The following is a 24,938-nucleotide window of genomic DNA, read 5'->3' on the forward strand; positions in this document are numbered from 1 at the left end:
GTAATAAATTTAGAAGATATGCCCAATACGGCATTTTTTTAAGCGTCTCAGTGTTTATGACGTCATATCTCCCGTGCAATGTGTTTTACCAAGATATGATTTTGCAGGTGTATTCATCGGCATATTTACATACTGCCTGCTAAATTTATTGCGAACAGGGCTAGTAGGACAGAAGCAACAAACTTAAGCGTAACACATGATGAGGCAGTTTTTCACGCATCTCATTGTTTATGGCGTCATATGTCCTGCAGTATGATAGGTAGAAATGGTTCAAATGGCTCCGAGCACTATGGGACTTAACATCGGAGGTCATCAGTCCCCTAGAACTTAGAACTACTCAAACCTAACTTACCTAAGGACATCACACACACACATGCCGGAGGCAGGATTCGAACCTGCGATCGTAACGGATACGCTCTTCCAGACTGAGGCGCCTTGAACTGCTCGACCACACCGGCAGGCGATAGGTAGATCTTTATTACCCCCACAGTAATTGCTGCCTGACAGTAAGGCATATACCTACCAGGTCTGTGGAAATCAGTGCAGAGGTTTTGGAGGAGATGTGGAACATATACAGACAAACATATACACACGTACATCCATTCATTTTATACGTATTTATGGTTAATTATTGACGAAAACAAGTAAACACGCAGAAGGCCAGAAAGGAAAGAAATGAAACTTTATGACTAGAGCGGGTATGTAATGTTATTTCAGTGATTAAAAACGAGTCAGATTTACAAAAAGAAAAAAAAAACTAGGTAATGTGATCACCCTCATCGTTATGACGGTTCACTGCTTCTGTCTTGCATTCATGCACTAATTCGATTGAGAAGTATGCCATAATGCCATGTTATCCCCTCCCGAAGCTACGTATATCACCCATAACTATGGAAACTGGACCTTGACATCCCACATAATGGCGCTGGAAAAGAGTTCAAACCTGAACTGGACCCACACATGCTGCGTGGGGAACAGATCTGGGTATCTGGCTACCCGCAGAAGTACCTCATCATCACGCAAATGTTTCATAGTGACATATACCATGTAGGAGGGGCGTTCAATAAGTTACGCAACATTTTTTTTTGAGATTAAGTTGGTTTTATCCAGGTTTCCAATCCCCTAAGTTTTGGCTGCAAAACCCTATTTTACAACATAATCTCCGTCAATTACGACAGCTCTACGCCATCTTACTGGGAGAGACTGTATGCCCAAATGGTAGCACTCAACTGGTCGACGTCGCAGCCAAAGTCAATGCTGCATCAGTAACCTCACCATCATCCACGTGCCTCCTTCAGTGGGCGAAGCAGATGGAAGTCGGATGGTGAGGGCTGTAGGGTGGGCGAGGATGAACCCTCCAACTGCGTTTTCTGAGCTTCTCTGGGATGTGCAGACTTGTGTGAGGCCTTCCATTACTGTAGAGAAGTCCGTTTCCGTTCTTGTGTAGACTAACATGTCGAAGTAGTTTGCTGAAAGTAGCTCAATACACTTCAGACTTGATAGTAGCACCCTGAGGGAGACATGTTACGGAATAAAACCTTCAGAGTTCCGCAAGTCCGTCTTCATCACCTTACTGCTTTGAATCTTTTCTTCGGAGGAGCCAACCCGCGGGAGTTCGTGTAGGTTTGCGTGACCATGTTGTGGTGATGACAGACACCTTGCACACGACTCACCGTGCTTTTGGTCACTGCCAGGTCTCCGTAGACATTCTGTAAGCGCCTGTAAGTATCAATGCTCTGGTTTGCCGCCAAAAGAAACTCAGTGACAGCTCTCCGACTCGAACGCACCTCCGTTACAGACGCTATTTTGAAGCACCACCAGCTATTAGTACTTCATGAAACTGTAAAATCCGAAGAGGGAGCATTACACGATGCCCCACAACAAATTCCGCATTTTATCAACCGAAATCGTGTGAGAAAAAAAATTTGTTGCATCGCTTATTGAACGCCACTAATATAGGTGAGCATTGTCCTGCTGAAAAATGGCGCGAAAGGATGTGCGTGCTGTACTGTTTTGCCGTCAGAGTTACCCGCCGTGATCTGACGCCTTAACCCGACGTCTCTCCACACCATGACGCCAGAAGTACCGCCGCTGTGCGTCTGAAAAACATTGGAAGAAAGGGACCAGTCTCCAGGTGGCCGCCATATTCGCTGAAGATATCACACACGCTAAACACATCGCGACGCCGTTCGTCAGCAATACATGCTTCGCAGTCGCGGCATCACTCCAGACACAGCCGCTTACGTCGTGCTGTTAACAGAGGACAACACATGAGAGAATAATGCCCTACTCCACCTGCTGCAAGTTTCCGCCCTGTTGTGTTCCATGACAAACAGAAAGTACGCAAATTCCCCTCGATATGCGAAACAGATAAAAAAGTTTCTCATTTTAGACGTGATCCCATAGGAAGTGAGGTAAGTGACATATGTGCTTTCTCACACGAGAATGCGCTTGGTAAAGTAATCCTTTCCTGGATTAACTTAACGAAATGGCGCATATGATTTACTCCCACGTCTTGTCTGTGAATCCCTCGCAGATATTGTCCATCGAAGTAGTTCTTGTAGCGTTTCGGGTTCCTTGGAAGATGCAGGTAGGCTACCTGCGACTGTAAGTGGACAAGCGGATAGCTAATTTGCTTAAACTAAGTTCGAGGATGTCATTACGATGCGTTTATTAGCAAACACATTGAAACAGTTACAATTTAATAGTACGAAACAATTCCAACTCAAAAAGTGAATAAAACTCGAGAGCGTTGTAAGAGCGACTCCCGCTTAAGAACAGGCTACAGGTACGTCCTATCACCGATTGTTGGGACTTGCGAATCCTCTTATTTACATGTACCTCTTCGTACATCTTCGGTAATTTAACGGTATTCCTTTTTCTATTGAATTAACTGGATATTATGACATAAAAGGCCTGATGACCCGTAGGCTACTCCTAGTATTTGCCACATCAAATGTGGACTTCAGTTGCTAATACCTAATGACGGAAATTCTGAGTTTGAAGCCTGAACACTAGTCGTTGCTCTCTGTACTGATCGCCGAGCAAGATTAGCTTTCACGGCTCTCGTGCTTGTGCACACTCGCAGGATTCACTACCGCGCCATATGGTCCACTCGCCACCATGACCTTCGTGGGAACCAGCTACCTACTCGAAGCCATTGTATTCTACAGCTCTGCTTCAAGCCTTCGAATTACTTCTTTTATCTGATCAGTTCTAGTAAACGTAAAATTTTGGAAATAAAATACATTTCAAAACAGGAGAAACCTCACACATCTTGCCGCGCGGTATTAGCCGAGCGTCTAAGGCGCTGCAGTCATGGACTTTGCGGCTGGTCCCCGCGGAGGTTCGACTCCCCCCTCGGGAATGGGTGTGTGTGTTTGTCCTTAGGATAATTTAGGTTAAGAAGTGTGTAAGCTTCGGAACTGATGACCTCAGCAGTTAAGTCCCATAAGATTTCACACACTTTTGAACATTTTTTTAACCTCACACATCTTATTCGGTGATTTCGTTTCAAAATTGCATATTTTTTGAAACAAAATTCCGATTTCGAAAGAAAGGGAGTCATCGAATTATAGGTAATAGGAGTAGACACCAGAAGACAGTAATGAGAAGTAGCAGAAAGGAGTACAATGAGGAACATAACGTCAGTATTGAGGATCACGAATTAGACGATGTTAAGGAACTCTGCTAGCATGGATAGCAAAATAACCCTTGATGCACGGAGCAAGAGGGACATAAAAACAGTCTAGCACTGGCAAAAAGGATGTTTCTGGCAAATAGAAGTCTACCAGTATCTAACATAGGCCTTAAATTGAGGAAGAAATTTCTGAGAATGTACGTTTGGAATACTTGGGGAAAACCGGAACTGAAGATAATCGGAGCATTTAAGGTGTGGCGCTACAGAAGAGTGTTCTAAGTTAGGTGGACTACTGAGTTAAGGAATGAGGAGGCTCTCCGCGGAATCGGTGAAGAAAAGAATATATGGAGGACACTGACAAGATGAAGGATAGGATGACAGAATTACTATTACGACACCATGTTACTAGATGGAGCGATAGGCTGTAAAAACTGTAGCGGAAGACATTCAGTGAACAATTGAGAACGTAGTTTACAGTTGCTACTGTTGACTAAAGAGGAGTTTATACAAACATCAAAAGCACGCTGATTTTCAGTGTGTGAGTATCGTAAAATTATTTTCATTCCATTTCACATGCTCTCGTAATATATATATGTCCATTACTGTTTTTAATATGATAAATAATGAATGCAAAATAATAAAGAAAATGCCAAACTTCGCATTCAGCATTCAAGACAATGAACACAAAATTTCAAATATTCTTTTTAACTACAGAATTTAATGGTAATTATTAGTCACATGTCATTTCGTTGCAGTAAATTATAAAAACAACACTAAACATTTGACTCACATTTTTGACGGCTTCATCAACGCTCTATAGAAATCCATAACCACATTCTTTAAAATTACATAAACACAAATATAAAAACATATGCCTTAATTAGTTACTCGCTATCGCTCCGGGTATTCAATTACGTTAAACGTGGGGTAATAATTCTCCTTTTACTCTATAACAACACCTGGTCGTCCACCACAACATTTTCAACAAGCGCTACCGGCCCCATGGTAGTTCTTTTATAGTATATGTCACTGAGACATTACGTTCATTTAAACCGTGCTTCACTCGTTTATTGAAACTGTCGATCCTGGATGCTGTAATCGCAACATACTTCGTCACTGTCAGCCATAATTACGCGGTTTTCAGTCGAATCTTTTTTCTTACTGATTGCCACTCTGTTTTTCACTTTCATGACATGTCATCTTGTTATCATGGCTCCAAATTTCCTGTGGTTCCAGGCGTCATCAGTTTCATTACGGTAACGTGCAATAAAAAATGGTTCAAATGGCTCTGAGAACTGTGGGACTTAACTTCTAAGGTCATCAGTCCCCTAGAACTTAGAACTACTTAAACCCAACTAACCTAAGGATATCACACACGTCCATGCCAGAGGCAGGATTAGAACCTGCGACCGTAGTGAACGTGCAATAAACAAACGTATTTCATACACGACATACTACAAAGCTTTCACATTTTCCATACTGATTGCATATTACTAATTATTTTCTTTCTCTCCCAAATGGCAAAGAAATGTTTTTCAACGTCCCGAGTAATTAATTACTGAATTTACTACCTATACACATTAAATCATATTCACCAGTTAAACTAGTTCATGTAAAACGGAACACACTACAAAGCAATCAAACATAGAATATTTAGCTGCAAACGTCCCTTAACATTACTGGTGTTTGCAGTTTCTATTTGCAAACAGTGGCTCACCCCTTTTACGTCACCTATGCGTTCGTTTTAGCGTCGATCCTGATATATGGACGCCACCTTACAGGACTCCATTGGTTCGGGACTGTCCATAGATCCCTTCACTTTAAATACCACTCCTGACATCACCTTCTGCTCGCTTTCTTATCTACAAGGCCGTTCAACTCAGGGGACATTGCGTATGTAGACACGATGATAAAATAAGTTATACATGATTTCTTAACATTAGTTTCCTCTTGCCAGTAGCATCTCCCCACTCTGCTGTAGACATTGAGCGCTATTTAGTACATGGTCCTTTACCCATCGACAATTTATTTCGACCATTTATTCACAAAAGAAGTGCTGTTTTCATTATGTGGAATTCATTCTAGTCACATACTCATTACGACGGTATTTTTTAACATCGCCTTTTAACGACTGGGATTCAGAGTGCGTCACTTCTACTGCTTTTGAATTGGGTACGTTGCCCATAATTTAGAGGTCTTCAAAATTTCATAACACAGCTTTACCTTGCCCATAATACTAAATGCTTTCTCGTCATTTTCATTAATCTTGCACACTTCTAAAATACATTCTGTTGCTTAGAAATCCAATTCGTTAATCCTCCCTTTACAGCTTGTAAATTACTTTTACCATATCAGTAACTTAGTGTATCTTCCCGTCACACTCCACCACGTTTGTGATATTTGAAACCACATTCGTATACTTTAAACCCCAATTACTTGCTCCTCCTTTTCCCATGTTGTTAATTATTTTCATTTCCTTTACTTTAACTTTTATTCCACTGGTTGACACTCTTTGTTTCAGTAATATTGTAACCATTTTTTTCTTCTCGAGGCAATTTCATATTTACTGGTTTCGTACAGAAAACATTGACTAATCATCGTCACAAAGGATCGATTTTGGACTTCTTTACAAGACACTTAGTATTTGCCAGCACTGTATTATTTTCTGTACCATAGATCTTAACGGTCACACTATCCTTCTCAAAACTCACGACTTCACCAACTTTTCCAAAATAAAACCAATACATCGACCTGATACCAGCATGGCAATAGTTCTCACTACTTTTCCTTTTCAATTATTACCTGTTTCTTTATTCTAACGGCATGTACTACCTCCAATTGATGCACTGGAAAAACTGGCATGCTCTATGTACTTATCATTAGCTCGTAAGATCTTCCTAGTATAATGGCATCTAACCTGCTACAGATTCCAGTGACCACTTTTGTTTCAATACCAAGAACGTCAACACTCACACTAAACCGATAGTTCTTCTTATTCTCATCCCTTATTCCTTTCCCTTTAAATTACTCATGATTATTACATCACACATTACAATGAAAATCTGAAGTCCTGTGAAAGTCCTCTTTGTCAAAATCGTTAAATTGTCTCTTACTGTCAGAGTGTAAATACTCATCAGAGTTTCTTTTCTCACAGTTATTGTTTTGCATATAGCCGTAAAACACGAAGCCCTTCGTTTCGCACCTACTCTATTCCTACGGAAATCATCACCAAACCTTTATTGCTATTTTGAGGGAAAGTTTGTCTTTGTTTCCTTTCCCCCAATTTTTTTATTTCCTTCTTACCCTCTTCCATTCGTTGCTTTTTTCTGGCAAATCAATCACCTAACACAAAGCCTCCAAAACATTTCCTATTTTCTTTCTGTGATTCCCAAAACGGTGCACGTTTCTCTTACATGGAAATTCGCGAAAACAACCTACTTTTGTTGGTGGTCATCTTTGATGATCTCTTACTTTAGCCCTCCTATTCTATTCTGAATCTAATTGCTTCTTTACGTTTTCAGGAGAGATTTCAGTGTCTACAGTTTAAGATCATAACTGAATGCCAGCAAATTTAACAAGCACCTCCTTTGCATTACTAACATCAAATTTCTTAACAGATTCTACATTAATAGATGGTGTATTTTGGATTGGCTCATCTGTGACTAAGTTTTAATTAGATTCATATTTACTTCAGAACTTATTTTAATATTTAGTATGAAATGAACCTGTTCATTTGGAACTGACTTATTGTTTGCATCAGAGACTGTCCTCCTCCATTCTACAGTCTGATCACTGACAACAGCTCACAAAACTTTAATCGTATCTTCATTTTCATTCATATTTTTACTAGGTGCCATCTCCTAATCTCTCTCTTAGTCTTCTCAATGATTTTCCTCATATCGTCAAACTTTTGGTTAGACTTCCTACAAAATTCTTCCATTTTGTTGTTAGTTTCAGCAACTTTAGTCTTCAAGCTCTGCATTATTTCCTTCAATGTACACTTTTTACTTTCTGTTATTACGTCCTTATACATGGCGACCAGAATATTTGCTTCAGATACATTGTCTGCAGTGCCCACAGCCCATTGAACCATTTCCTGCTCGTGATTTAACGTTAAATCACTTACATCCCTGAGGTCCCTCACATTGTTCCGATGGATATGAGTTACTGATTTCTGCTGAGCCTATCGCTTCTTGACCCATGTTATGCTCCGTGTTTTCTACTTGACTTTTCGGCTTGTTGTACCACCCCTAGGCAGCACAACATAACACATAATTATATATATTTCAAAACTGTTATTTACTCCTTCTCATATCTTATGTGAATTTTGACTTTCTATAGGTAAGTTTTATTGTTCTGCGGATGACGTAGCCATTTGTACATTTTGCCGATGCTTCGCCGGTGTGTCGAACTCCGGACCTCTGCGCCTCAGGGGCACCCCCTCTCTGCCGCGGTGACAGATTCCCGCACGCCCTCTGCATGCATAGATGTCTCCCCCAGGTACGTGACTGCCGTCGCCACGTCTGTTGCCGCTGGCTTATTTATCATCCTCGCAATATCTTCCTGGTGATCGTTCGGTGTATTTCACTCTTGAAATGTTCATCATCCATGGACGCGGTTCAACTTTCCCGAGAAGTGAATTCGTTACTTTCCGCAACACACTTGTCGTACTCCGCGACGCACACAACTGTAACTCGACATTGCTGCCAGAAAGCCACATATTTCAGTCTTCCTAGATTACAATTCACCTCCTGCTTCTATTTTCTACTTAGACAGAAAGTTTTTTGAGCTGACTACTTGAATTTTTGTGAGAAAGTAGGCATCTGGCGGTATGGTGTTCTTAAAGGGTGATCAAGGTAAATACAATTAATGTCAAAAATTTCCGCAAAGAAAAATAATCTCTTGTGTTAATAACCATAGTTATAATATAGTAAGTACCTAATCGTTTACGTAACAAAGTACGCAGAAATGAGCATCTGCACATTCTTTTTCGTACATATCTATAGATTCACAGTCTCACATTCGTTTTCCGCCTCAGATAGCAAGTTCATCAGTTTCTTGACGGAAAGCTTAGTAACAAGGGACTTGTGTCTAGCAATGCTATGTATGGCATCGACTATTGGAACTGCCTCTACAGGAACTGCGTCATCTGCTCTATAGCTGTTTCGGTTGTGACTACACTGGGGATCTGCGTTCATTTCCGCCCATCTTCCCAATTATCATCACTACTGAAGAATCCAATTTATTCGTTCACTGTAGAAACAACCAATTCGATACTGGCAGCATTGCGCAGATGCAGAGGATGTTAATCGATTTATGGCCATCTTTTTTTCTTCGGCGTTCACATTTTGTGAATACCGAAAACCAGAATTAATGAAACATTTTCTAATTGTATCGTTTCTCACTTCATCTCATGCACTTTTGATCCAGCTGACAGCATCACCTACCGTTACAGACTTAGCTAGGCTATACACGGATGTGGCGTTGTCCATTTACACATCCAGACAATGCAGAAGCTTTTTCGGTAATTTAGCTGAAAAGACCGGATCACTCCTTGATCAAGAGGCTGAACACGTGATGTTGTGTCCGTAGGAAAAATAATTTTACATCCAGATTTGATAACCCGGTGCATTATCTACGAAAAGTATGACATTACATTTCTCAATGCTCATTTGTCACACGTCACCCATGCATTTTTGTTTCCGTTCTAAGAGACACAAGGAAGGAAATGTCATTGTTTCTTGAGTACAGTGGACGATTTCCTCTTTGTATCACCAGTCGTTCTTCTCTTTCACTGCAGACATTTGCACGAACACCGATCGTGAATCTTTGTTTCGCCATTTTGCCACCTTTACACTGATCATCCTTAACAGATGGTGTTTTGTCTGGAACAGATTTCAAAAATAGACCAGCTTCATCCACGTTGTAACTGCCACTACCACAATAGCCACTTATAATTAGATTAAGTCTCGATTCCTTGTCGGATACAACATCCTGATTAACGTCTGCACTTTCTCCACAGACTGCTTGAAAAACAATACTGTGTCGAACACGAAGTCGGTCCAACCAGCCGTTACTTGCATTAAAATTTGGGGTTCCAAGATAACGAGCAAATTCAAGAGCTTCTTATTGCAGTATCGGTGTGCTAATAGACAATCCTTTGTCACGTGCTTCTATTAACCCACTCTAAAACGGCATTATTAACTTCTTTCCATTGAATTATTGTTGACGTTTTCTTACCATTTCTTGACAGTCGCGATTTGCAATTATATACAGTGTTTCATTTTTTCCCACAGTTAAACTCACCAGCTAATTGTCACTACAATTTTTCGTTTTCAATCTCTCTAATAACAGAATTTCGCTGTTCTAGTGAAAGAACAAGTAGCTTTCTTTTATTTGAAGTAGCCATGACTGTTCACTACAGAGGAAAACTCAGAACTATTTGCCATTAGAATTAGAAATGACAACGAAATTTTAGAGATTGTTGTGTCACATTGTCGACGAGAAACCATGCGTTAATACAGTATATTCGTGATCGTCTGTAAGGAAGGGCATTGTTAGTTAAAGAGTGATCGCTGATCGAGAAAAGCAGTGGTCATTTCAAAGGGGATAACCTTTTCATTGGTCTTACAGAATGTTACTTCCGTTCCTTAAAAATATGGCCGTTTAGAGAAGGGGTCGGCTGAGACGGGAGGTCTTTCCAGATGTTTAACTGTATTTTATTTGAAATTGCATCTTCTGCCCTTAAAATATTAGCATTTTCCCGCAAGGTTATTCCCAGCTTAGGGATACCTCACGCCACGTCCCGTCGTTGTACTAGACTGACGTAAAAGCTTCTCAACTTAGTCACGATTCCGTAGAAAGTGATAGAATTAAAGTACTGATAACTGGTCAAGTCTTCCTACCCGAGACTGTAGTGTTTAATCTAACCCTTTCTTGGATTATCTTAGTGAATCGCTGTATGTAATTTTCACCTGCCTGTTTTCTATGAGTCTCTCGTAGATCTTGTCCCTCGAAGCAACCTTTGTAGTGCATTGGATTCTTCAACGTGATTCGCTTGCGTATAGCTAATTTACTTGAAATAAGTTCCGGGATGCCATTACTATGCGCTTATTAGTAAACACCTTAAAACGGTAACAATTTGCTATTATGAAATAATTCCTCTGAAACTATTAATAAAACTCAAGAACATTGTGAGACTGGCTGTAACGTAAGAACAGCCCCGCATCTCCGATATTTCCGAATCAGGGCAAAAACTTGATAGTGGCGCCCGTCCTGCCCCCACCCCGCTCCCTCCGTCAGCCCTTGAGCATTTGGGACAGGGCATTCCTCTATCGCACGTCACTGTACTTCGCTCTGTGGAACTTAAATATACGTGTTTTGTAGTGGGAGCCATCAAGCCTATATTCAGGACGGTGGAATTAAAATGTCATATGGTACATCTTCTGGTCCTAGAAGGCTGGTTTGGCATTCTACCTCTCATTAAAAAAAAAAGACTCACGATTATTTGCGACGGGGAGGATAAGGACTCTTCAGAAAATTTGTACTTTTTGTTGGTTATTAGCTAATAAGTTTCTCTTTTGCGTGACATAAAATTAAATATGGGAATCACAAAATCAGTAAAGAGAAGAAACAAACAAGACAGTACACATTTCTTCAATCCTTAGGTCCCAGTATCTTTTGCTCTCTAATCTTAATACATATTTGCACGGCGTGCTTTCCTTTTCTGCGAAATAATCTACTACGTCAAACGTTTTTCTACATGAAAAATCAAAATAGCGTTGTCTAATGCTGAAAAAGCTGTTAATACGAATAATACCCCAGACTGGTGTGTTTTCTCGGTTATGTTACTCTGTATGATCAAAAGTATCCGGACACCCCAAAAACATACGTTTTTCATATTAGGTCCATTGTGCTGATACCTGTTGCCAGGTACTCCATATCAACGTCCTCAGTATTCATTAGACATCGTGAGAGAGCAGAATGGGGGCATTCCGCAGAACTCACGGACTTCGAACGAGGTCAGGTGATTGGGTGTCACTTGTGTCATACGTCTGTACGCGATATTGCCACACTCCTAATCATCCCTAGGTCCACTGTCCCCGATGTGATAGTGAAATGGAAACGCGAAGCGACACGAACAGCACAAAACCGTACAGCCCGACCTCGTCTGTTGACTGACAGAAACCGTTGGCAGTTGAAAAGGGTCTTTATGTGTAATAGGCAGATATCTATCCAGACTATCACACAGGAATTCTAAACTGCATCAGGATCCACTGCAAGTACTGTAACAGTTAGGTGGGAGGTCAGAAAACTTGGATTTCATGGTCCAGCTGCTGCTCATAAGCCACACTTCACACCGGCTGGATGTGGGTATGACGAATGTTCGGTGAACGTCATCTGCCTGCGTGTGTAGTGCCAACAGTAAAATTCGGAGGCGGCGGTGTTATGGCGCAGTGGTATCTTTCATGGAGGAGGCTTGCACCCCTTGTTGTTTTGCGTGGCACTTTAACAGCACAGGCCTACACTGATGTTTTAAGCACCTTCTTGCTTCCCACTGTTGAAGAGCAATTCGGGATGGCGATTGCTTCTTTCAACACGATCGAGCACCTACCTATTCATAATGCACGGCCTGTGGCGGAGTAGTTACATGACAATATCATCCCTCTAATGGACTGGCCTGCACAGAGTGCTGACTGAATCCTACAGAACACCTTTCGGATGTTTTGAAACAACGACTTCGTGCCAGGCCTCACCGACCGATACCCATACGTCTCCTCAGTGCAGCACTGCGTGAAGAATGGGCTGCCATTCCCCATGAAACTTTCCAACACCTGATTGAACGTATGCCTGCGAGAGTGGAGGCTGCCGTCAAGGCTAATGGTTGGCAAACTGCATTACCGTTGGAGTGCACCACGAACTTGTAAGTCATTTTCACCCAGGTGTCCGGATGCTTTTGATCACATAGTGTATGTCTATTTTGTCACTGATAAAACGAAATGGGCCTTTCTAATTTTGCAGCAACTGCAACACACACCAAATAAGCGAGACTGTTTTTGCACAAAAGGTCATGTTTATCTACCTGATCTATGTAAGTAACACGACAGACTATAATTCACGGGGTAGAAATATCAAATGCCTATTAGGCCTACTGCAAGCAGAAAGTTTTATGCTAGAAAATAGTTTCACATTCCATTCATATGCTCCAGTTTCTCGAACATGACATCGAAAAGTAGTAGTGCGAAATTCTTATATAAAGTTGGAATCTTCATATTGTTCCTTATAATTTGTGTAATGTTCTCGTTTCTTCTCCTTTTGCCGGCCGGGGTGGCCGAGCGGTTCTAGGCGCTACAGTCTGGAACCGCACTACCGCTACGGTCGCAGGTTCGAATCCTCATTCGGGCATGGATGTGGGTGATGTCCTTAGGTTAGTTACGTTTAAGTAGTTCTAAGTTCTAGGGGACTGATGACCTCAGAAGTTAAGTCCCATAGTGCTCAGAGCCATCTTCTCCTTTCTCGTTCTAACAGACAATGTTGTCACCACCAATTCTGTAACTATTCCTGCCATTGTCAAAACTTATTCTCCGGTTACCTTCACCAAACATGCCAGAATCACAGAATCCCGCGTTATTCTCCGGTTAAGCCCTATTACGTGTTCGTACGACGCCTCTTCCACGCTCTTGCTAGAATAGAGTTTGAAGTGGCTGCTAACCGAGAACTGAACAACTGTTATTGTTGCGATCTGGCAAAAATTTTGTGTCAAAATTTCGTTTTCTTCGATACAGCGAGAAGATAATACGTAATCTTTCTTATCGGTTATTACTGTTAGTCGCTTATTTCCACTGAAGTAATCTGAATCTCTGGATCCTCAATAATTATAACAACGCTGATAATTCGCTCATCCAATCAACCGCTTAAACAAATACCAATTGGCCTTCACCCGTTCGGGTTTATTCGGCTCAGCTCGTGTAGCCCCGTCCCCTTTTGCCAGGGGGAACTTTTTTGTATCTAGATGCGACAGGGATTCCCCTGGCAGAGACAACTCGTACAATATGCACGCATCCAAAAATCAACTTATGAAAGCAATTAAGAGTGTGTTCAAAGCTGTTCAATAATCAAGTCGGGTGCGTGTTAACATCATACGAATAATCGATAGAGGAACGGGCGCTGGATGATAGGCACTTTGTGAAATACGGCTTTTTTTCTTCAAGAATATGAATTTTGTGCCCCTTGAAATTGCCGCCCGAGGCAGATAACCCGGTTTATCCCCCCCACCTTTCCCTGCATCCGGGCCTGCGTAAGAACTCTTTCGCCGACTTGTGGCATAGATGCGCGGCTGAATTCTCTTGCATGCTTCATGAAATCTTCAATTATTTAACAGAATTCATTTGGCTACTGAATTACCTGGGTCACAGCGTATCTATGTTATGGTAGTAAGGTGCCGGTGACGTGTAGGTTGCTGCAAGTTTTTGCTGTGGCAAAAGCGGACTTTAATAACTAATATTTAATAAAGGAAGTTCCGAGTTTCGCACCAGAACGCATGTGGCTCCCATACATATTGACTGCCGAGCAACATTAGCTGTCAGGGCTCTCCTTCTTCTCTCCATTCCCATGATTCACTACCGCGTCGTATTGACCACTGGACCACTTGTCACCGCCACGTTCGTGGGATCCAGCTTCCATCTCCCTGCCACTCTATTGTTCAGTGCTTCTTAGGGTAGCGAATTACTTCTGCTGTCTGCTGAATTCTAGCAAACGTAAAATTTATGAAATATAATACTCCACAAATCAAGAGGGATCTCACACATCTTCTTCGGTGAATTCCTTACAAAATCAGAAGAAAATTCCAATTTTCAAAACAACAGAAGCGCCGTATTATGATAATGGTGATAGCATATACAGTTGATCCTTGCTTCTTCCTAGGCAGCAAACTTAGATTGTTTCCAGTTTCATCATTATCTGCTCTAAACATTTTTTTCATTAAATGATGTCTTTCAAGATTTACTAAAAAGAAACAAATTTAACAAGTTTATACAAGTATCAAAAGCAAAACGATTTACAGTTTCCTTATATTTAGATAGCATTTTCATTCCATTTCCCACGCTTTCGTAATATCTATACATATGCCATCGAATGGGAACATAAGGTTCTACTTTAAAAATATTTTTTTGTGTGTGTAGGAAACCACATCGACTCTTTCAGTCGACACCGATCTTCACTTGACAGACGTTATGAGCAGTACGTGTCTAGATCTCACACCAGCTACACGTAGCAAAAACGAAACACCAGAGAAAGTAATATATATGGATGCATGTGTGTGTGTGTGTGTGTGTGTGTGTGTGTGTGTGTGCGTGTGAGATAGTTTCTCAAGGTGTGCAGGCAGAAAATTTACTACTGAAGGTCAGTGATCGGTGCTGAAACGACTGCAAAACGTGTGTACCATTTTCTGTACACTAGTACTTACAGTATACTACCCCGTTTCTGTATCTCAAAAGCGTTACGACGATGTAACATAACACTTAGTAATTAATATGTAAAACATTCGTGTGATAAATATTTCATGGAGGGAAGCTCTTTGGTCGACATATGTACGAAGAGGTTCTGAACCGAACGAAAGGAAACAGGTTCGTTTAACTTCGGAAAATCTATATTTCTTCTTGGCATAACCGGCAAGGAGTCTTGGCCAATGTCGTCCAGCAACTGTGGACTAGCTTCCTTCGCACCTATTCTGCCTGATATTGTCTACTTGAATCGTAAGTTCCTTGTTCCACTGTTCGTCTCGCCATATGAGCGCAACTGCCTTTTCGAAGTACAGGTGATGTTGGAAGACTGTCGGCCGCGGTGGTCTAGCGGATCTAGGCGCACAGTCCGGAACCGCGCGACTGCTCCGGTCGCAGGTTCAAATCCTGCCTCGGGCATGGATGTGTGTGATGTCCTTCGGTTTGTTAGGTTTAAGTAGTTCTAAGTTCTAGGAGACTGATGACCACAGATGTGAAGTCCCATAGTGCTCAGAGCCATTTGAACCATTTTTTTTTTTTTTTTTTTTGAAGACTGTTCTCATAAACAAAGTATTTGGCGTTTTTTACTGATCTAATACGTGACCATACAAAAAACGGCAAAAATAACATTTACATGCGATTTACCTGTACTACCTGCCATCTATGTAACGGGACTACCCAGTTGCTACTGGATTACTAGTTATTTTTCCTGTTTTATTGTTCCATATAACACCTATCACGAATACGGCGCTAGACTAATGTGAGACCGCTCTGTCGAATTAGTACGTAAAATTCCGGTTTTAAAAATCAGTTTCTTCCACCGGGAAAAAGAAATTTTGCGTTGATCCTGGTTGTCGCATAAACATTTGATGAGCAGTATTTGTTGGGGTCGACTTCAGCGATAAAAAGTAGAATCAAATTACAAATATCTGCTGAAAGACCTAATAAAATGCTTCTTACAATTCTTAAGAGCGACACTCTGTGTGAATTTTGGCTTGTGTGCATATGTATTGTACATTTAATCTATTACCACTTTTCATTGTGGTAGGCAGGTGCTGCGTTTGATTGTAGTGATAGCATCTTACCAACAGCGTCATATCGCATTCACTTATTTATCAACTATTTAATCAAATCACTGTCCCGTTTCGATATTCCCTTGACGATTAGTCCGATGTGTACTTAAGGTATCCGGTTATCAAGCGCTCCCTTATCTACAAGCGACTGAAATTCGTGAGTGATAAGAGATTAATTAGTTTCTCGCTATCTTGTCAAAAGTAGACGTATTGAGAAACGCGGCTGTAATACAATGACGAGGTTTATAATTTAAAAACCAGCCAGATGCTAGTATGGCTTACAGAGGTTTATTGAAAGCAAAGTATTACCCGTTTCGGATTTATTAGAAATGAATTTCCAGATGACTGTAACTGGTTTCATTGCTTTTTTCATTGCTTTTCCGGGGCGGAGAGGGGGGGGGGGCATCGTGTAGAGGTGGACACTTCTGTGCAAGAAATTCCTCGCGTATTTGTGTTATGAATTTCAAGGTCAACAGGCATGTGTTAACTCTAAAATGTGTGACGCAAATACACGAGAAAATCTTCGTAAAGAAATATATAACACCGCAAACAGCCTACATAGAGAGCAAAACGATGCCCCAGTTGGAGAGCAAGCAGATACGATGAAAGGTGGCAGTATGTTTCCGCACACATGTAATGCTATACCAGTTCATTTACGTATTTTATCCGATATGAGATCGCGATGGACGGTGGGTGGTCGGATAATTGATCATTTCTTTGGCTGATGTTGAATAGCTCCACGCACTAACATTTTTCTGTAGTGTTGCAAGCCTGGAAATGAATTTTAGCTGAGCGCTGACAGCACGGAGTGGTGACTGCAACACGTTAGCGTGAAAGCGGCGATCAGCAGATGGAAGGTTAGCGGAGACGCCGTGTCGTGTTCGACCGGGGGGTACGAGTTTGAATGCAGTGTGGAGACAGCGGCTATATTGTCGTACGGGAGATCTCCCTGTCACAAGTCCGGTGCATCGAGGTTAGCCGCAATCCTGTCGCTATAGAACAGCCAGAGGCTGACAGCGGGGGGTGGAAAGCCATAACATCTTACAAGTGAAGAAGGCATAAGGAGCAATGCGAGTGTGTCACTAACGGGGGATGCAAGACCTTCTCACGAGAAAAGGCGAGCGACGTTTCCCGTAAAAAAAATAATTTAGAAGTGAATGTCATTGGTGGTGTCCTTGGCCGTAGGCCGAGTTTTAGAATGTATTAGAACAGTGTCCTATACGGCATATGAACATCAGGCAACTGGCTGGAAGTTTCATGACCCGTTTGGTGGGAGACGCTGCTTTCGTAGGACACGGGGATTCGTTGCAGGCAGACCACACGTAGTTGCCGGGAACCTCGCAGGAAACCGGCACACTGCATGTAAGGGACGCACCTGCAGGTGTCGAAAGAGAACGTATTGCTGGTAAGGAACTTCGTTGATAAGTGAGTGAGTTAAGAGTGTCAGTGTCAGAATTGGCAAAGTGTCGATTTCGCCACATAGGGTGAGTTAAGTAACCAGAGTGACGATTCTTTGCTTCTCTGTAGAGTATGCGGCATACTGAAGTTCTTTCTGACGAACGAATAGCTGAGCTGAGTTTCTGTTGTCGTTTTATGAGCAAATAGAAATCTCGAATCGTTTTCCGTGCCGTACTCACGTAGTTTCAGCCTTAGGAGCTTGCGGACACTACACTAGGTCGACTATGCAGACAGAACTGATAGGTATGCAACGTACACCGATAAACCAAAATATTACGACCATTGCCCACTGCGACGTTGGATAGCGTCTGGTGGCGTTGCGAGCACGTGGCGTGGTAAGCACGTAAAAGGAGCAGACACGGGCGGTGGATCACCCTAGCGAAGATATGGGCTGCAAAGGGTGAAATCCTTTGACATAAGCGATTTTGACAAAGAGCACATTATTATTACGCTGAGCCTGTGAACGAGCTTCTCTAAAACGGCGAAGCTGGTAGTGTCGTGCTAGTGTCGTGAGCGTTTACGCAAACAGACAGAAGGGTAGTGGAACTGCCTCCAGGCGCTAATTTGGTTCAACGTCCACGACTCTTCAGAGAACGTGGCGTTCGGAGGCTCGTCTGCTCTATAAATTAGGATAGATTCTGATCTTTGTCATTTCTGCCGGAAGAGTGTAATGCTGGTGCACGCACAAGTGTTTCGGAGCACACCGTTCATCGTACGTTGTCGAACATGGAGCTCTACAGGAGGCCACCAATACGTCTTCATACGTTGACAGAACGACATTGTCAGTTACGATTTCAGTTGGCACGCAACCATTAGGATTCGACCGTTGATCAATGGAAACGTGACGGCTGTTCGGGTGGATCACATTTAGCTACACTAGGTCGACGATCGTCTCCACAAACACTATCACCGAAGTGAGCGACGGCTCGAAATGTGCCGCGCGCCACAGACGCTGGCTGGTTGGAGCAGTGTTATGCCACGGGAGACATTCTCCTGCACTTGCAGGGACGTGTGGTAATAATCGAAGACACGCTCAGAGCTGCGAACCGCAGCATCGCTTCATGCTTGATTTCGTTCCCGACGGCGATGTCACCTTTCGGCAGTGTAACTGTCCGTGTCTCAGAGCCAGAACCGTGGTACTGCGGTTTGAGGAGATTTATAGCGAACTCAAGTTGATGCCTCGGTGATCAAATTCGCCTGATGTAAATCCTATGCAACCTTTCTGCGTCGCTATCGTGCACCATCATCGCATACTAGAGCCAGCGGACAGTTATTTACTACCATAGCGTGACCTGCCCCAAGACGTCTAATGCCACACACCTCCGCAAACCTACCAACAAATTTTCGGATCCCTGATATGCAGAATCAGTGATCTATTTCGTTTCAAGGCCGGACCAACAAGCCATTAAGCAGGTAGTGATAATGTTTTGGCTCATCAATATACATCTTCTGCATTGTAATCGGTGATACACGCACCAATGCTCGGCATATGGGGAAACAGTCACACCAAATGTGCTGAATTCCATTTGCTTGTTCTCTAAGCTCTTTACTATCAGTGCCAATCAGGCTGGAGGTCTTATGGTTCACGGGGCTAATCGGTATCAACCAACTTATTGCGAGCGTCTAATATACGAGGGTGCAATTTAGAGGACAGTCACAGATGTTCTCCCAGTCTCAAAGCTAGAGTAGGATTTAACATTCTGTACGTATTTTATACATTTACATCATTCTTCTATTGTTTGAAAATAAATAATTTCAAGGTATTTAGTTGTATTATCCTAGTAGGATATCTATTCGACATTATAGATTTCCTAATTAAGATAGAATAGAATATCATCACGACTAGGTATCTTATCTAATGTATTCCTCTAGGTGTAGTTTGTCGATACAATGCTGTTTTAAATTCATTCGTATGCGAGATGTTTCCGTTGCCGACACAACATTGGCAGCCACTCATACAAGCGGTATATATACAATATAACCCCGGGGTTCACACTGTAAAAGATCCGAACTGGGTAATGGGTTGTTTTAAGTAAACGTTTGTAAATCACACTTGTAGCTGAGTGGTGTTTAAATTATAAATCTTATAGTTAGTTTCTTACGATCAATGGTGTGGAATCTCTTTTTACTCCGACAGGGAATGTATTCATAATTCTGTTTAAAAGTAACGAAACGTGAGTGCCAAATATTCCTAATAACTCTACAGAATAATGATGTCAGCCTGATTGGTTGGTAATTAGCTTGCGATCCCTCATTAAGGAATGGAAGAGCCAGATTATTTTCCACTCCATGCTGGGAGCTCTATTATTCCAGCGACACGCTATAGGCTGTTACTCGAAGACGGGCTAATCCTTCCTCATATTCGCTATTGAATCCAACAGCAAACAAATGCAGCCATTCAACTGTCACTCGTCTTCACTTGTTTCTGACCTCTGCATCTGTGCAGCAGTTCAAAGTAGAAACAAAATTCTTTGTGAAAAGAGACAGTCTCACCCGCAATGTTAATTTTATTACAAATAATGCGTTCCGATTGATTAAGTCATCATCAGATTTTATCAAAAACAAAAAAAAAAAAAAGGCCAATGTCATACAAAAGTATAATTCTTGGGCGTAGTTCCAATCTGCACTAAAATTATTATTGTTGTTACCACTATTTTCCAAAAGCGAGGAAAGAAGTAAAGGCGAAACGCTACCAAAAGCGTTTCATATTACCGGATGAATAGACGATTCGTCACAAATGAAGGGGATTAAATCATATAAAAAACATTTCTACCAGACTAGATCGACTGAAACGAAACAATACGTCAGATGGTAATAGACCGCAGTAAATATATAAGACACAGTTCTGTACTAAACCGTCAGTATAACTGAGCATTACCACCGAACGAAGCGTCGTATGAGTCTGAAAGTCAGTTAAGTAAACCGCCTACAAAGCGGTGACATTGGACCTAGAGTACGCAACAAACACATGTGCTCCGTGATAGTAGAGTGGATCGACCACAGAGGGCACAACTGTTGGAAAATCTTCGACTATCAAGAAAACATTCTCAAGTGTCAGTAAACGATCTTGATGAAACTTGCGGGTGTGTAGAGGGGGCAAAATTATGCAATACGTATTTTTTGGTTTGTGCCCAATTTAACTTTATAGGGATAAAACACACCAAAAGTATTTTGGCGTATTAGGTTTTCAGTGAATATCTTCGAAACGGTGGTATACAGAAATACGTTAACGTATCAGTGTTGATATGTAATGAACTGTCCGCCTCCAAAGCGTAGCGGTAGCGTTACCGCCTACCACGAAGGGGGCCCGGGTTCGATTCCCGGCAGGGGACTACGTGTTGTGTGTCCTTCATCATCACTGACTTGCAGGTCGCCTATGTGGCGTCAATTAAAGACGGCTTGCAATACGGCGTCCGAATTCTCCCGAATGGGGCCTCCCGGCCAACAATGCCATCCGATCATTTTGTTCATGTAAATAAGTTCCTTGGAAACTGATCATCAAATGTTATCATTATTTTCATGTCAGAAACATACAGGTACATGTACATACATTTTACACAGTTATGATTAAATTACTTTTGACCAAAACTTGGCCACTTCCAGTGCATTTTCTGTTGCTTGTTAAAGGTCATCTTCTGTACAGGAGACTGGACACAGTCGACATCGAAGCATGTGCCGGACTGTCTGTTCTTCTCCACAGTCAGACCGTAGTATCATTTGGGTCTGTGTATCCCCATTTTGCCGCCTTAGCTTTTGATCTTCCAACTCCGGATCTTAGCCTATTCAGGGACTTCCAAGTTGTCCATTCCCGATCATGGCCTGGAGGTAAAGCTTCAACAACACTATTCCAACCAGGTGCAAGACAGGTCGCAGCCCTCCGTAGTTGTAGTCTAGCTTTCTCAGCAGTGGTTCTAAGTTCTTTTGATGTCCTAAGGGAGCTCTTCCTTGACTTCAGTCGTTGCGGATGCGGTTCATGCCCCATGAGTAAATTCATTTTCCACTTGCTCGCAGCTATCTCTCTTCGAACAGGTGGTGGTGCTATTTCTGCGAGGGGGTAATAATTTGAACTTTTGCAAAAAAACAGTGAACACAATGTAAAACAGAATTCATGAGGATTTCTAATTTATTTGTTCACGATATTTGTTGGAAGAGCTACAGAAACTGGAAGTCGTGTATTTTTTCGTCTACTTTGGGTCAACCGACACGGGAAGCAGCGAAGATGAGGTAAGAAGACGGACCACCTTTGGCCGAGTAGTCATGAAGCAGATAACGGAAATATGCCAGAACAAAGCGCAAAATCTAGAGGAAGATCGAGGGCAAGAGACCAAGAGAAAGAGCAGCGAGCAGGTACAAAGATCTAATCAAGAAGATCTTGGGTCGACCTCTTCAGCAAGCTGTAAGCGACGCTGGTAACCTTCTGGGAGGGAGACTCTTGGTTCATAATGTCACGACACACAGTAAGACATATGTCATCTTACCGACCCAAGGGCGCTATATGCTCAGCTCCTCAATGACGACTTACTGAAACTCCCTTGAGTGCCATAGTTAGCCGTTAATTCAGGCAAATGTAGGCCGCTACCATTATTAAAATAGAGAATCTCGTGGCCACCGGTTGCTTTTGTAGCGGCCAGCTTGCGTTGGCTGATTTGTGACGCGCCCATGCTCTCCTGTCGGCCAAGATGCGTGGACGATTTTCGTCTAACGTACGAATACATGCATGGCTACACAGAGTTTGGAATTTTGTAGAACTTATGTATCAAAATAGACTTTAGTTACAATGAAATGAAAATATCACATTCTCTTCGTGGACTTATGTAACTTCTTGGCTGCTATTACAGTAGACCTAAATGATAAAATTATATTTGACGACACAAAAACCGATAAAAGTAATTTTTTCCGTTGTAGCCTCGCGCTGTTTCTATTGCAAATGTATAGTTTTACGTAAAAAAGAAGTTGCGAGAAGAAAAAGATCTCCACTTTAAAACAGCTGCCAGAGCAAATTCGATGCATTTTAAGGTCTCTTCCACGAGAATACGCAGAAAACATGGTTTCAAGTATGCCTGAAGATGCCAAGCAACCATCGAATCTGCGGTTGGCTAAATGTATTATTTACTGTAACTGCGTTTTTCTTTTGTTCACATAGATGTACATCTACGTTTTAGAATGTTGTCGAATAGATTTTTCTACTGATTAACCAGACCATGATCTTGCTTAACAGACTGAATAACTTTATTTATTATTCCATTGGATTTTACGATGTCACAAAAAGACTGGTGTGACATGTTTCCACGACAGCAAAAGAAAAATTAGCCGCAAGATTCGATTTCAACACGGGACTTTAAACTTCGAAATTGTGCTGTTAGCGACTGCGCTTTTAACTCACTTCCTTTTACGAAGAGCATGTGGAATGACGAAGGCGCCTCGAAAGTTTTACCGTCATTTTCTCGAAAACACGTTAGGACACGTCGAAAACAGTCGTGATCGATACCTAACTGGTGCAAAGTTGTATCGATTATTTCATCAGTGTGTAATTTTCCGAGGTTTTGTTGAAATGTGTTTAAACTGCAAGGTTTGAAGAATACAGTAAGCGGTCTAACGCATGATGAGTGTAATTATTTTCTGAATTTTGTCAGAGTCGGTCTCTTCGTATTTTGCATTACATTTGACGAAAGGTCAAGTGATTTAAGTTGGCACGTGTTAAGTCAAGAGTGACTTTCAATGTGTTTCAGTATTTGAGTGTAGAATTCATGAGTCGTTAAAATACGACGAGACGTAAGTCTTGAGTTCAGTGATTTTGTCTCAAGTGATCCGTGTAGTGTTTCTGCGATACTAGTTAGTACACATACCAGTGGACTTGGGTGTCACATTTGGTTAGGTGATATTTAGGAATGCTCATTCTAAGTTAGTAGAGAAATCGTACTACGTGGTTGTAACGTTGTTTTATAAGTGGAGTTAATGCTTACCTTGCGTTATGCTCGAAGCTTTTCTTGAATGGCGAATAAAGCTCAGGAAAACACGATCAGAGGTGTGTTGTTATATATATCGTAATTTGCCCGTACGTATTGTTAACAATGTAACCATTTAGACCACATCTCCTTACGTGAACCATCATAAAGAAGAAATTGCAACTGCTACCGTTATTTCTGTAGTAAACGTGATGACTGACTTTACATTAAGATTGATTAGTGCGTGCACGAGAGACCAACACTTGAAGGGGCTTATATTTTGAAAATCTAACATTTAAGTTGAGATATAAAATCGTGCTGTTACCTAGAATTTACTTTCAGTTTGGTTCTTCTAGTTTATTGTGGGGCTATTAGGTTTTTTGGCAGTCACTCATTCACACTCGGCGTTTGATCATTAAAAAGCACTTACACTTAAAAGGAAAGAAAATAACCTTTAATTGGTTTAAAATAAATTTTAGTTCCCGAGTTATCATTCACCCACGGGGATTTTTCAATAACTGGTTTTGAAAAGGAAAGAGTTAAAAATAAAAGCAATTTTCAGTAAACAGCGTAAGAGCCCTCGATTCAGCGATTAGGTTTACACAATTAAATTGAGAACAGTTAAGAGGAAGAGAGACATTTTAAACCTCCTCTTAGCTTAAAACATTGAAACGACTTCGTAAGAGGTTGGCATTGAAATACTCGTATTACGATAAATAAAATACTAGAGTTGGCGAGAATATTTCTAAAAGGTTTGGAAAGGAAGGAATTGATATGTATCTGAAGATCATATTAAACATTCATGAGTTGCAGAACAAATAATCAGAGGAAGAGCCTAAAGAAGTTTTTTTTATGTTGCCTTAGTTACAGTTTATATCTCGGGAATTGGATATCAAAACATATTATGAAAATACTTAAATTGTGAAACCTTTAAACACTTTAGAGATTTGTAAGTAATTGATGGAATATAAATGTTTAAGTCTTGACTATCACATACTCAGGGTCGTATTTTAATGCTAGAAAAGATATTTTAGTTATTTAGTAGATTTATGATAAGTGCTAACTTACATATCCGTACGATACGTTATTATATTGAGCGAATTCTTCACAAAAGAAAAAACGTAGATACTACAAAGTCTGGATAAATTAAATAATACAACTCAGTAACAATTTCTACGTTGTTTACAGCTGAAGAGTAATTTAAAGCATTTTTATATATCACTGGTGAGTGCTATAATCAGTCAAACGCTTCATTAATAATAAGATGGCTTGTGCACTCGTTCGATTATATACTGATGGTTAATTTTAGGGAATAAGTTTCATC

The 24,938-nt window shown here is 41.3% G+C and overlaps 1 protein-coding gene across 1 annotated transcript in view; it reads left to right on the forward strand.

Moving 5' to 3' along the window:
* LOC124788394 (arylsulfatase B-like) overlaps positions 1 to 24,938 on the forward strand; it is an 85,974-nt gene that overhangs the window by 23,791 nt on the left and 37,245 nt on the right. The window contains exon 6 of the mRNA XM_047255660.1: positions 19,729 to 19,737. Coding sequence (XP_047111616.1) covers positions 19,729 to 19,737 — 9 coding nt within the window. The remainder of the gene's footprint in view (positions 1 to 19,728; positions 19,738 to 24,938) is intronic.

The sequence above is a fragment of the Schistocerca piceifrons genome, chromosome 3, assembly GCF_021461385.2.
Source record: "Schistocerca piceifrons isolate TAMUIC-IGC-003096 chromosome 3, iqSchPice1.1, whole genome shotgun sequence".
Lineage (NCBI taxonomy): Eukaryota > Metazoa > Arthropoda > Insecta > Orthoptera > Acrididae > Schistocerca > Schistocerca piceifrons.